The sequence below is a fragment of the Nelumbo nucifera genome, chromosome 4 (assembly GCF_055504915.1).
Source record: "Nelumbo nucifera cultivar China Antique chromosome 4, China Antique-T2T, whole genome shotgun sequence".
Classification (NCBI taxonomy): Eukaryota; Viridiplantae; Streptophyta; class Magnoliopsida; order Proteales; family Nelumbonaceae; genus Nelumbo; species Nelumbo nucifera.
Window position 1 is genome coordinate 9,070,530 of NC_142652.1, and position 15,086 is coordinate 9,085,615.

The 15,086-nt window shown below is 39.1% G+C and overlaps 1 protein-coding gene across 4 annotated transcripts in view; it reads right to left on the bottom strand.

Moving 5' to 3' along the window:
• EMB3012 (embryo defective 3012) overlaps positions 1-15,086 on the bottom strand; it is a 99,941-nt gene that overhangs the window by 54,750 nt on the left and 30,105 nt on the right. For all 4 annotated transcript variants that reach the window (XR_016085878.1, XR_016085877.1, XM_010250330.3 and 1 more), the window contains 2 exons: positions 3,131-3,250; positions 2,948-3,010 (listed from right to left, as the gene is read on the bottom strand). Coding sequence is in view for 2 of the 4 variants with exons in the window: in XM_010250330.3 (XP_010248632.1) it covers positions 2,948-3,010; positions 3,131-3,250 (183 nt within the window). In the remaining 2 variants the exon portion in view is untranslated. The remainder of the gene's footprint in view (positions 1-2,947; positions 3,011-3,130; positions 3,251-15,086) is intronic.

Genomic DNA, 15,086 nt, shown 5'->3' on the forward strand with positions numbered 1-15,086 from the left:
GCCCATAGGAAATTTTTTGCAATATGAGGTAACATAGAATTACACAGCCAAGACATTACCATGTAATTCTCTTGCAGCCATCGGGAAGAGTCTGTATCAGGTTTCTTCTCATCTCTAGTGAGATACCCTAATTTTCCACGGGCACCAATAGCCATCTTAGTTGATTGTGCCCACTCCAAATAATTTGTACCATCAAGTTTTACTGTAGTAATGATCCCAGACCCAAAAATATCACTACTACCTCCAACACCCAGTCCCACAGTACCGGTAGATTTCACCTCGGTATTCCAACTCTCGATTTTACTTCAAACAGTTTAACAGTAAGAAAAAAAAAAGATTGGAGACCTTCAAAAAATAATTTAATTCCACACACAAAGAAACCAACCCTTCCGGAAGAAGAAAACCCTAGCTGGAGGGAAATCTCTCTCCTCCCCATGCCACCCAACAGAGAGAAAAGTGAATCGATCACTCCGGGAGGCCTAGAAAATTTCAGAAACCAAACAGCCCTCTTCAGAAAATCAAAAGAAAACTAACAATTCCTGGGCGCCCAAGATCAGATCAAAAACAAAGAGTCCAACTTTTCTAGGACTCTTCCCCGTACTCCATTTCTTCCTGATTTTGATGTTGAACAGTAGATCACCTTCCTGATGTCTAGATCCCACCAAAAACTCCAAGAACTGAGCAATCTATAGCAGATCAATCAGCCCTTTACTACTTCATGCAGTTGGCTGATCTAGGGCTGCATGAGAATGCTTCAAGAAACCCTAGTCGATGCTCTGATACCAAGTAGAAATCTGCTGAATTAAAAAAAAATATGAAAGAAAGTAGTTTCTTGAAGAGAGAAGGAAGAGAGAAGGAGAAGAATAGAAGTTGAAAGACAAGAGAGCAATAATCTAACCACCCCCTTCACTTATTATTTATACTAAAATAATAGAACAGTACAAAGACAACTATGCCCTTATAGGGCGGCAAAACATAAAACAGCATATATAACACTCAAAAAACATAATAAAATTTGGACTCACATAATTACTGTGGTCCCCACCTCCTGTCTAACAACTAACATAAAACAAGTAGGAGTAAAATAGAATATATGCAATGTAAATTTAATAATAATAATAAGAGGAGAGCAAATCAGGATACACTTATGATTGGAGACCAAGAGATGACTCAACATGACCTTTTTGGGTAACCTTGGTTCGACAACCCATAACAAGGGAGAGATTGAAGTGGATGTCACCCATAGAATTAGAACAAGATGGGCAAAATGGAAGAAAGCATCTGGAGTCTTATGTAATAGGTGAATACAACTTGGATTAAAAGGAAAATTCTATAAAACGATTGTAAGGCCAACAATGTTGTATGGAGCAAAGTGTTAGACAGTCAAGAAACAATATGCCCAAAAAATGAGTGTGGTATTCATATGCTGAGATGGATGAACGGAAAAACTAGAAAGGATAGGATCAGAAAATTAAGTCATTCAAAGGAACCTAGGAGTAGCTCCAAGAGGTGATAAAATGAGAGAGTAGGCTTAGATGGTCCGATCATGTGTAGAGAAGACCACCTACAGCAGCTATAAGAAGGCCACTACATTTGCAGAGAATACAAAATCCCCTTACCTAAAGAAGCTGAAATCTTTGAGTACAAGAGCCATATATATAAGAAGGCTACTACATTTGCATAGAATCTGGGTATGTCCCACTCAAATGTACAGAGGTTCCTTTTTTTCCCAGATACACCAACAGATGGCATAAGGGATCAAAACCCATAAAATATGACCACAAGACATATGCAAACTTTGTCACAAAATGAGGAAAGGCTAGGGAGGAACCAAACAAGAAACCAAAAAGCTACCAAAGGGGAACAGTTGAAGGGTATAGCAAAAATAAGTAATAAATGCAAGAGCATAATAGAAGCATGTTTGGTACCAGACAATTTTGATATTCATGTTTTGGGCACCAATATGATAAAATGTTCTTTTATCATTCAATATGGAAAAATGCATGGAAGTAATAATCACTGGCTTGCGTGTCAATTCAACCCAAACAAATAAGAAAATAATAAAAAGAAACTAGTATAAGAATAATAATATTAATATTTAATACTATAAACCCATAATATGAACAATTTAGTCTAATAATATCTATTGTACTATTATCCATAACATAAAATAAAATATAAAATGACCTGTATTGATCATTTTGATAGCAATACCCTATAAGATGTTTTAGTTTTAGAAGTACAACCATCCAAAATGCCTTAACTGAGAAAAGGAAGGGGTGTACATAGGCATGCATAAAAGCTTTTGAAAAATAAGAAAGAAAAAGTACCCAAGATTTCTGAAATCCAAACTCTAGAATCAGCCTCACAAGGGAGAAGAAAATGTGAATCAAGGGAGTTAATCACTAATATAAACTCATCAATCCATTCATCAAAAAAATATATATAAACTCATCAATCTCAAGATCTCTAAGACCTTTTCTCAAGCCCAAATCTCAAACCATGCCCTCTTAAGATGTGGTTGTCAACTCCAAAATGGTCATATTTTTGTGAAAATGCTATACAATCCTCCCAACCACCAATCTTATCACAATTTGACATTTTGTCCAAACGCTGGATCAAACTTTGTGAATTTTGTGAATGAAGTCCATATCACATAAATTTCCTTTCCAAGGACAAAGTAATACTAGTATGGAATGCCAAGGAGAATCACTTTCCACTGAAAACCCCACAGCCATTTCCCAAGTAAAGTAATATCTTTATCCTTCATCCTTCCTAGTTCTAGTCCACAACTCTATAAGAAATGTGCAAAACAGCTTTCAGATCTATGCTATTAGTGGGATGATGATGGCAGCATAATGAAGATTTCCTACTTAAGTAAAATAAATGGTATACTTATCAAAAAAATAAAATAAATGGTATTATAAGGACCACCACCTTTACATACCTTTGCATCAAGGCTGAAAAATAATAGAATGTACTCTGGAATAACTCTTAAAGAAGAAACAAGCTGCACTTTCCAACAATTTTCCAGTAAGAATTGAAAAGAAAAAAGGGAAATAAGTCACAGTATATTTAACTCATATGAAGAAACAGATAACAATAAATGTTCTGGTCAGAAAAAGCATACCTGTAAACGTATGGCATCAGTGAGAACATTATTTTGATCTTCCAACATCAAAGATGCTTTCTCATAAAGACGACCAGTCATGGTATCAGAAAAACCAATTACAGTAGCACGAACAATGCACTGAAGTATAAGGTTCAAAATATTAATTTATTTCCAGATGAAACAGTAAAGAAATGTGATGTTAGAAGAAGAAAAATAAGAACGAAAAAAAGAGCTGCATTCTCAACACAAATATAAGTAGAGGCCAAACAGAAAGCCTCACACCTCCCAATTTCTATAAAGACAAAATGCCAACATAACAAATAGATAGATATCAGTTCAGTAATTGATAGACCAGAGGATAAATCAATCTGGAACAGAACTAAGTACATTATATTCTTATCACAGGAGGAATGTGAAACACATGGCTAACTTGACCCAGTATTTGAACTCCTGCAACACCTTGTCATCCAAAGAAATTTCAAAAGATTACGAAGAACAAATAAAATAGTGCATCAAGGATCAACAGAAAATTTATCTTAAAGGATTCAATACCTATAGTATTAGGAAATATTTAACAGACTCATTGATGAGAGACATATCAAAGCAGATTCTCCTAGGTAATGAAAGGTATTGCTAAGCAAGCTCAGATCTCCTGCTTCACTATTAAAAGACACTTAGTTAATGCAATTAGGTGGTGCTATAGAGTGGGGACTGGGGTTTTGACATAATATAATACAAATACCTTTCCCTCAGAAAAAAAAAAAAAAACAGCTATAAAGTAGTCAACACTTCATCTTTTGTCACCTCCCACTGCAGACTTTGTTGACCTTAATTTTGATGGAAGCCACCATGGTAATCCAGGTCTATCTGGAGTAAGGGGTGTTTTTAGAGATAATGAAGGAAATGCAATTGCTATGTTCTAGGGAACAGTGGGAGTGGGAGATTCAACTAGGGCTGAAATTCTTTGCAGTGATTCAAGGGGTGCAAATAGCTGAGGACTTGAATTTGGAAAAATTTATTGTGGAGGGGGACTCCAAGCTGATGGTGAGATGGTTACAGAATCCAGAGACTGTCATCTGGGAGTTTAGAGATGAGATTAAGAAATTTAGCTGGTTAACAGGTAATATGACCTTGAAGATTCAATGGATGAGAAGATCGACTAATGGGATGGTTGATACCTTATCTATGCAAGGGGTTAACAACAAACACTTATTTTGGTCTCAGTTGTAATTTGTTCGTCTTTTGTTTCTTGATGTGAGAGGTAAAGCTCTCTTGGGATGCTTGTACTGCTGTATATATTGGTTCCACCAATGAAATTTAAAATCACTTATCAAAAAAACAAAAATTACTCTATTAGGGTCCTAGGTAATACAACTACCTTATTGAAGCACTTTGATAAAGTTCAGACCTGCACTAGAATTCAGTTAGAAATAGTAGTAGAAGAAGGTTAAAGGAGATAGAAGAGAGAAGAAAAAGAGAAGAGAAGACAGGAGAAGAAGAAACGGGTTTAACCAAGAGAGAAAAGTCACTCTCGCTAGTCGGCCAGGTTATATTTATAGTTTTCTATAATAAACCAAAATATCTGTTATGCCCCTACTTAAGTATGAGACACATCACCTAACTTAAACATTACACCTCACACCAAAACATAAATAAAAAGACTAAACTACCCCTACACAGTCAACACAAAGACTCCCCCTCAAGCTGGTGAGTATATATCATATAGTCCCAGCTTGTTACATATGTAGTCCACTCTTCCCGACTCAACCCTTTGGTGAACAAGTCTGCCCATTGACTTCCTGTGTTAACATATGTAGTATCTATCACTCCACTAAGCACCCTCTCTCTCACAAAGTGACAATCAACTTCTATATGTTTTGTTCTCTCATGAAAAACCGGATTAGAAGAGATGTACACTGCAGCTTGGTTGTCACAATAAAGCTTCACCGGAGTGTCAATCGAGTACCCCATCTCCTATAGAAGATTTCTCAACCACACTAGTTTACAAGTTGTATGTGCCATGGCTCTATATTCAGCTTCTGCATTGCTTCTTGCCACCACTGTCTGCTTCTTACTCTTCCATGTCACAAAATTACCCCCAAGAAAAATACAACAACCTATATTGGACCTTCTATGATTCTGTCAAATACAGAGCCAGCCCAATCAGCATCGATGTATCCCTCTATTTCAAGGTTTCCTCCACTCTTGTATAGCAAGCCACGACTAAGAGCACCCTTCAAATACCTTACAATCCTTAGAACTGCATCCCAATGTGGAACCTGAGGATTTCACATAAACTGACTCACCACACTAACTACAAATGAAATATATGGTCGAATAATGGTTAGGTAGTTTAGCTTGCCCACCAACCTCCTATACCTTCCGTGGTCCTTGAACTCCTCACCCACATCACTACTCAGCTTGGTATTTGGTTCCATAGGTGTTTCAGTAGGTTTCGCACCTAACAATTCTGTCACCTCCAACAAATCAAGAACATACTTCCTCTAACACAGGTTATTACCTTGCTTAGACCTTGCTACTTCTATCCCAAGAAATATTGCAATTTACCAAGGTCCTTTTGTCTAGAAGTGCTCCTGCAAAAAGGCTTTCAACCTATCACTAGTAATAACAATGTCTTCTACATATACCACCAGTAAAATCTTCCCAACATGTGAATCATAGCTGAATATTGAATGATCAACTTGACACTGTGTCATGCCAAACTTCTTTATCACTTCACTGAATCTACCAAACCATGCACAGGGGGGCGACTGTTTGAGTCCATAAATGGCCTTCTTTACCCTACACACCTTACCACCATCCTCCCCCTGAGCAATAAACCCCAGTGGTTGCTCCATATAGACCTCCGCAAGGAAATCACCATGTAAAAAGGCATTCTTGGTGTCAAGCTGAAACAAAGGCCAATCATACATAACAGCTAGAAATATCAAAAACAAAAACTGAACCAATTTTAGCAACAGGAGAGAAGGTCTCGATGTAGTCAATACCATACATTTAGAAATATCCTTTAGCAACCAATTTTAGCTTACACCCGAGCTGATATTTTTGGAAAATGATGACTTGGAACTTACAGACTCAGCCTAGAAGAAGCCCTCTCAAATTCTCTCTTTACCTAAGGAAATGGAGATTACCGCAACTATTATAGAGGAGAGGCAGGGGATACCGGTTCCCAAATATGCTCCCAATTCGCAAGAGCAGCCCAGCAATGATAGAAGACTAAAGGAACAAGACACATCTCGGTCACTAATCACAGAGTCATCAATCAGGGGACAACTCTTAAAGGCAGATTCTAATGCAAGGACTAAAACAACACTTTGTCAGCTCAACTTGAAGCAGTAGCCATGGATGGAGAGTATTTAATTGGGGACAGGGAGTTCAAAGAACAAGAGGAAGAGGTGTGGAAAAGAAAATTCCAAGAAGAGGAGTTAGAGAAGATCTGGGATCAGATCTGTACGCATTTGGAGGAATACAAGAAAAAAGAGGAAGCAGTAGAAAAGTATGAAGCTCAAGAAGGATCAGTTAAGACAGGGGTTCAAAGTAGCAAAAAAGTTAGAGATAAATCAATCTTGGAAAAGCTGCGAAAGGAGGAATTAGAGAGGATTTGGGGACAGATTTGTGCTTTCCTTGAGGAGTATAGGCAAATAGAGGAATCTTTGGAGGAAAACCAAGGAATTTTGGAAAGGTGAAACATAACAAAAGCAGCCTTAAGCAGATCTGGAACAATTAACAACCGAAGGAAGAAGAAAAGATCAGAGGTGGAAAGGTTGATATCAGATATAGAAGGAGATTTGGAATTTAGTGGAAGAGGGGAGAGAAGGGAAGTCTCCAAGTAGGGGCCTGATCTCAAAGGGATGCCAAATCTTTTATCTCCATGAAAATCATTAGTTGGAATGTGAAGGGGCTGGGGAGTGCTAGGAAAACAAGGCTAATTAAGGACATCCTTAAAAGGGAAAGGCCAGATATAGTGATGTTACAGCATACCAAATTAGCTGAAATTGAAGAAGCATTTGGAAATCTAGAGGAATAAGTTGGGTTTCAGCACCTTCTTGGGGGGCTTCGGGAGGTATTGCCACTTTCCGGAGAGAGGATGTTGTGGAGGAGCTAATAGGTAATTTTTCAGTACCATTAAAATTCAGGATGGTAGAGGATGGATTTACTTGGGCACTAACTAATGTGCATGGACCAAGCAATGATAGAGAAATGAATGAATTTTGGGAAGAACTTTATGGGATTTAAGGGCTTTGGGATGGTCCGTGGTGCTTGGGGGGGGGGGGGGGGGGATTTCAATGTAATTCGATTTACAGATGAATCAAATAATCCCCAACAGGCCATTACAACCAGCATACGAAGATTCAATGATTTCATTAATAACTGTGAGTTGAAGGAACTCCCATTGTTGCAAGCTCTCTATACTTGGTCCAACTTTCCAGAAACACCAACCTACTCCAAATTAGATAGGTCCCTTTTCAATGAAAGCTGGGAAAACAAGTGGGCAGATTTGATAACAAGAGCTCTACCTAGAGTCACATCTTACCATTGCCTCATTGGCTTAGGGGGTAAGATTTCACAAAAAACTAAAAAGATTGAGAGCACATGTGAAGGATTGGAATAGGGAGCATTTTGGAAGAATAGAAGAAATGAAATCCTCTTTGATGACCCAAATAGAGGAATTGGATGCGGAGGAATCACAAAGAGTCATAAACTCTTAGGAAAGAGATCGGAGATGGAAACTAAAAAGAGAGTTAGATGAAGTCATCTTGGGAGAAGAAATTTCTTGGAGGCAGAAGTCTAGATGTAAGTGGCTCAAGGAAGGAGATGGAAATACTAAATTTTTTCATGAACTAGCCAATGGAAGGAGAAGGAAAAAGCTAGTATCCAAACTAGAAGTGGATGGACTAGTCCTTGATTCCCAAGAGAGGATAGCCAATTGTTTTGTTGACCATTTCAAATCCATCTTGAGGAGACCCCTAGGACCTAGAGTGGAGTTGGAAGGTGTGACTTGGCAGAGGCTTCTAGAAGAGAGTAGAAGCTGGTTGGAAAGGAATTTTGAGGAGGAAGAAATTAGACAAGCTGTTTTCTCCATGAACATATCTAAAGCACCAGGGCCAGACAGATTTACAATGGTTTTCTTTCAAGATTGTTGGGACATAGTCAAAGAAGACTTGATAGAGGTTTTCAAGGAATTTGAGGATAATTCAATGATTAATCATGGAATTTTTAGCCTCAATTCCCAAGAAGAAAGAGTCGAAGCATCCAAAGGACTTTGGACTTATTAGTTTGGTGACTAGTGTATACAAGATTGTGGCTAAGGTCTTATCTTTGAGGATCAAAAAGGTGCTTCTTTGTCTTATCAACCAAGCCCAAGGTAGGGGTGAGCATTTGGTTTATTCGGTTAAAAACTAAACCGAATAAACCAAAATGTTAAAAACCGAAACCGGGACCGAAATTTAGAAAAACCGAAATTTTCGGTTCGGTTTTTGGTTATTTCGATTAAAACCGAATTTTAATAATGTACACTTTATTATATATATTATAACATATAATATATTATATATTATATATTATAAAAATATATTATGAAATCAAATTTCAGTGTATTATATATTAATATATAAATATATTATATATTATATGTTACATATTATATATGTAATTCTAATTCTAAAAACCGAAACTGAAAACCGAATTAGCCAAAAACCGAAATAACCAAACCTATTTAACCTAAAACCAAAAAAAAACAAACTAAAAAAACCAAAACCGAAATTTTCGGTTCAGTTTTCGTTTTTAACCGAATAGTGCTCACCCTAGCCCAAGGAGCTTTTGTTCAGGGGAGACAAATAGTAGATCAAATTCTAATAGCAAATGAATGTGTAGAGGAGATGAGGAGATCGGGTCATCAAGGTTATATTTGTAAACTGGATCTTGAAAAGGCCTACAACCTAGTGGATTGGGGTTTCTTATTACTCGTGCTAAGGAAGTGTGGACTCGGGGATAGATGGTGCAAATGGACAAATGAATGCCTTTCCTCTTGCCATTACTCCATCCTAGTCAATGAGGTAGTTAATGGTTTTTTCCCAACTAGTAGGGGTCTGAGACAAGGTGATCCCATGTCACCTTTCCTATTCACTCTAGTTGCCGACGCTTTTAGTAGAATCCTCTCATAAGCAGATAGGGTCGAGTCTTTAAGAGGGTGGAGAAAAGGTAGAGATGGAGTTTCAATTACCCATCTTCAATTTGCAAATGACATGATAATTTTTTGTGAAGGTTATGATCTGATGGAGGTAAGGATTCTGAAGGATTTAATAATTCACTCTGAGAAGGCCTCAAATTTGAAGATAAATTTTGAGAAGAGTTGTGTTGTGGGAATAAATTTGGACAGAGAGGAGATGGAGTCTATAGCAACCTCTTTAGAATGCACTTGGTCTCAGTGGCCTTAATCCTACCTAGGACTTCCCTTAGGTGCAAATTTAAAGGAAAGTAGGTTATAGAACCCAGTGGTGGAAATTCGAAAAAAGATTGGCAGCTTGGAAGAGAAACTATATTTCATTGGTGGGTAGAGTTATTCTGATTAAGGCAACTTTAGCTAACTTGCCCATATACTTCCTGTCAGTCTTTACAATTCTTAAAAGGGAGGCAAAGAGGTTGGAAAAACTGATGAGGGACTTCTTACGATAACCTGGAGAAGAGAAAAAAGATCACTTGATTAGGTGGGAGGTGGTCAGTCGAAGCAAAAAAGAAGGAAGCCTAGGCTTAGGGAATGTAGTGAGTAAGAATGAAGCTCTTTTAGGTAAGTGGCTTTGGAGGTGACCCCTGGAGAAGGAAAGGTTGTGGCATGAAGTAGTGAAGAGTATCTATGGCTATTCTGAATCAAGTTAGAACGTGGGGGTATCCCGAAGGGCTTTGCTCACAACACCTTGGAAGGTTATTTCTGGCATTCTCCCCAAATTCCTCATGTTTGTAAGGTATGATGTTTGTTCTGGAAACTCCATTCTTTTTTGGGAAGATATTTGGGTGAGCACTCAACCCCTAAAAGACCGTTTCCCTTCTCTCTATTTCATGGTTCCTCCCCCCCCCCCTCGGGTTCTCCCTCTGGACCCCCTAACCTGGATAAAAGGGTTTGGTCTCTAACCCCGGTTGGCTCCTTCACTTGTGCATCTTTCTTTAAATCCCTTTGCTCCAACCCTTCCTCTCAAGCCTTCCCCATTAAAGAGGTCTAGTTAAGACCAATACCCCCTAAAATAGCAGTGTTCTATTGGGAAGCCTATTATGGTAAGATCAATAATGTGGAAATTTTGCAAAAGAAGAAACCTTATATGTGTTTGTCCCCAAATTGGTGCTTTATGTGTAAAGTGAAGGGTGAGGAGTGTAACCATTTGCTGATATCATGTTCTTTTGCTGCCAATATATGGAACTAGGTTGTTTCATTATTTGGATGCAGGTGGAACTTGCCCTCCGAAGTAAAGTTGTTGTTCACTCCGTCTGCCTTTCGAAGAATGACAAAAAGAGGGAAACTAATGTGGAAATGTATCAGAGACGCTACCTTGTGGACGTTATGGGAGGAGAGAAATGCTAGAATATTTCAATAAAAGGAAAGAAGTCTTGCTGAAATCAAGGAGTGCATAATGACAAGGACAGCCTCTTGGCTGAAATCTTCACACTTGTTGGCAAATTACTCCTTTGATGACCTAAGGAGAAATTGGGCAGCAGTAGCTTCTACAGTCTCCACAAAGAACAAACCACAAGTTGAAAGGAAACCTCCACCGGATGGAGTGGTAAAATTGAATTTTGATGGTAGCTGCCAAGGTAACCCAAGGCCATCCAGAATAGGAGGGATTCTGAGAGACAAAGACAGCAACATGTTGTCTTTATTTTCAGGACCAGCGGGTGTTGGTGATTCTGTAAAGGCCGAGATACTAGCAGTGACACAAGGTATACAGATGGCCAATCAAATTGGAGTGAACAATTTGATAGTAGAAGGGGATTCCAAGGTAGTAGTGGGTTGGTTGACAAGTCCAGAAACAGCTTGTTGGGGCTACAGGGATCTATTAAAGAAAGTTAAATGGCTGACAAGAAATATGACAGTCAAGGTTCAGTGGGTCAACAGATCAGCAAATGCAATGGCTGGTTCTCTGGCCAAGCAAGGGGTATCAAGGGGAGATTTGTTTTGGGCTACCTTGTAATTGTGTTTCAGGCTTGTGTATGTTTAGTGTTTATGTTTCAGTCCTTGGGGGAGGCAACACCTCGTGCCTCCTAGGCTGACTGTACTTTCTTTATTTGAATTAATAAAACTACTCTCACTTATCAAAAAAAAAACTCCTTTGACAACTAGTCGAGCTTTCAACCACTCTACACGGCCATCAGGTAAATACTTAATAGTGTATACCCACTTACAACCTACAGCATGTTTACCAGGGGGTGGCGTGGTGAGATCCCACATACAATTATGAGCAAAAGCTAAGAGTTTTTCCATTGCATGACGCCACCCTGGAGATGCAAGAGCTTCCTAGACATTCGTAGGAACAAAAATAGAAGACAACATAGAAACAAATTGGCGATGGGAAGCAGAAAGGTGAGATACAGAAACATATATTGAAATGGGATGAAATGTGCAACAGCGCTTACCTTTCCACAAGGCAGTAGGAAGATCAAGGTCAAAAATAGGTGGGACTGGTGTGGGAACAACTGTCGGATCTGTCGACAGTGAAGAAGCTGGAGGAGGAGCGGTACATGTCATCGATGCATATACACTTGGCAGATGAGTGGCCATTCAACAGGAAGCTGCACTAGAGGCAAAGACTTTGTCACAACTGGAACAAGTGGGATGGGGTCCTCAATAGGAACTAGAAGAGGAAGAGGAAGAGGAGGTGGAGAAGAAGAAGAAGAGACATCACCTAACCCAGAAAAAAATGGAACAGACTCAAAGAAAGTAACATTAGGGCACACAAAGGAATGTCAAGAACTGAGGTTATAACACTTATACCATTTCTAGGTCCAAGAATAGCCAAGGAAGATACGCTTAGTGGATCGTGCATCTAATTTGTCCATTTCAGGTCCAAGATTATGGACAAAACATACACACCCAAAAACCCTAGGAGTAAAAGGTAATGAAGACAAGAGAGGAAACAAAGTGGTGAAAGGATAATGACCTTCAAGGATGGGCATGGGTATCTAGTTAATGAGGAAGCAAGATCTAAGTACAGCATCACTCCAAAAACGTTTGGGTACATTCATATGGTGCAAAAGGGACTGAACAGTTTCCAAAAGATGGCGGTTCTTTTTCTCAGCCACCCCATTTTGCTGTTGGTGTAGGTACATGAGGTTTGATGGATAATGCCATGTTGTTCCAAATACTACTGAAACAGTGTATAAAAGTATTCTCAACCATTATCAGAAAGAAAAATCTTAATGTGTACACCAAATTGGTTGCGAATTTCAGCAAAAAATTTTTGGAAAAAGGAAAACAACTCACTCCTCTCTTTCATAAGGTAAAGCCATGTCATCCTTGAATAATCATCAACAAAAATAACAAGGTATTTGTAACCATTGTATGACACTATTTTATTTGGAACCAAAACATTTGAATGAACTAAAGAAAAAGGACTCGACATACGATTATCAACCCTAGAACTAAAGGGAACACAATGATGTTTCTCCAAATGACACGACTTATAATCCAAAACAGAAAAGCGACTCAACGACGGAACAAGTGACTTCAATACTTTGAGCGATGGATGACCAAGTCTATAGTGCCAGTGAAGTGGAGAAAGAGATGTCTGAAGAACTGTTGGCGAACCACCACCACCATCAAAATAAAACAGTCCACCAGCTTCATGCCCTCCACCAATCTTCAACCCTGTCTTGAGATCCTAAAAAACACAAGAAGAAGGGTAAAAGGTGATAGAGCAATTAAGAGACTTGGTCATCTTACTAACAAACATAAGATTAAAAGGAAATTTGGGAACATACAAAACTAAGGACAAGGATAAAGGGTCTATGTCAACATTACCAACACCACAAATAGAAGATGTGGAACCATTAGCAAAGGTAATAGAGTGTGATGTGGAGCACTGAGAAAGGGAAGAAAACACACCCGAAGTCCCAGTGATGTGATCGGAAGCTCCAAAGTCGATAATCCAATGGGTGGGTTTGGATGCCAGACAATCCATACTTGAAAGTGTGAGGGGTAGCTATATTCTATTGAGGCGTGGCCTACATAAACCGTTCATACTCATCATCTCCTTCCCGGAGACATTCGTAGATGTAGAAGGCATCTGATCAACTTGTTGAATATCCTATCTTGAACTACCATCACTGGCCAGCCACTACATGATTTGACCAAGTTGAAGGTGGGCCATGCAAATCATAACAAAAGCTAATAGTGTGCCCTTCCATACCACAATGTGTACACCTCCTCGGACCATTACTACGTCCTCTGCCACGAGCTCCCCCTAAATCTCGACCTCCAATACGTCCATCACCACGACTATAAATGGGTCTAGCACCACCACTACGACCATACATGGGTCCGCTACCACCACTACGACCAGGCTAAACTCCCCAAGCTCCACCTCTAACTCCATGACCTCTCCCTCTCGTCACTGCAAAGGCAAACCTGTCAGAGATATTAGAATTCTCTATAGGTCCAACAAAAATCCTCCCAAGTCGAGCAAACACCTCTTCTAGAGAAGGAAGAGATGACCCACCTAAACCCATGCTCTCAGTGATTCATATTCAGGTTTCAACCCTACTAAAAATCTAGTTACATCTAGTTGCTCTCTTTGTTGTTGCTGAATCTTAACATCAGACGTGAGGGGATGGTACACATTCAACTCATTACGAAGATTCCTCGTGCTAGCATAGTATTCCTCAAGACTTTGATTACCCTGTTGTAGATTAAAGTACTCTTGATAAAGTTGATACACTCTAGTAGTATTGTCTTGTCCAGAGTACAAATTCTTGGCATGGTTCCAAATCTCCATGGATGTATCTAAGAACATAAAATTCACACTGATCTTGGGTTCCATACTATTCCATAACCGGGTCATAATTTGTGCATCTTCTTGTTCCCAACCACTATACTCCTGAGAATCAACGGGAGGTTTTTCGTCTCTTCCATGCTTCACTTTCTTCTTAGCCCTAAGAAAGTCCTCTACAGATTTTGCCTAAGGCATATAGTTCTCCCCATTCAATTTGATAGAAGCCATCTGAACATTCAGGTAATCGGTGGGAACCATAACACTAGATTTGTGTTCACTACTGTCTCCCATATCTGAATTGTTTTTTCTTTCCCTTTCCTTTTTTTCCTCTCACCTATATATCACACTTCTAATTCACTCCTCACCACACTACACACTAGTGACAGGTTATTGATGAAAATACCTACAGTCATAGTTTTCAACAATAACAATCACTGATATTCTTCTCTCAGCACACCAAAATTACTTGAATACACACCATGACCATAGCAACACACCAACCACTAGATTCACACTGTAACACCCATACAGCCCACCTATTTGATCAACAAAAAACCAACCTGCACTCGACTGTCCACTGCACCACCTGAAACAACCCTCTTCGTACCATCGATTAGAGGGCTTCCTACAAACACCCACTAAACCACTGACCAGAGGCATGAAAACCTCCAAAGGGAAAGGGTGATCATTCCTTTTCAGCCCTTTTTCTTATCTCCAATAGGTGATGAAGAAATCTAGAAAACCCTAGGCTGAATGGCGATGGAAAAGAATTCTAGGCAGATCTGAATTTGTCATAGTGGCTCTGGTACCATGATAAAGTTCAGACCTGCACTAGAATTTAGTTAGAAATAGTGGTAGAAGAAGGTTAGAGGGGATAGAAGAAAGAAGAAGAAGAAGAAGAAGAAGAGGAGAAGACAGGAGAAGAAGAAACTGGTTCGAACAAGAGAGAAAAGTCACTCTCTCTAGTCAGCCAGGTT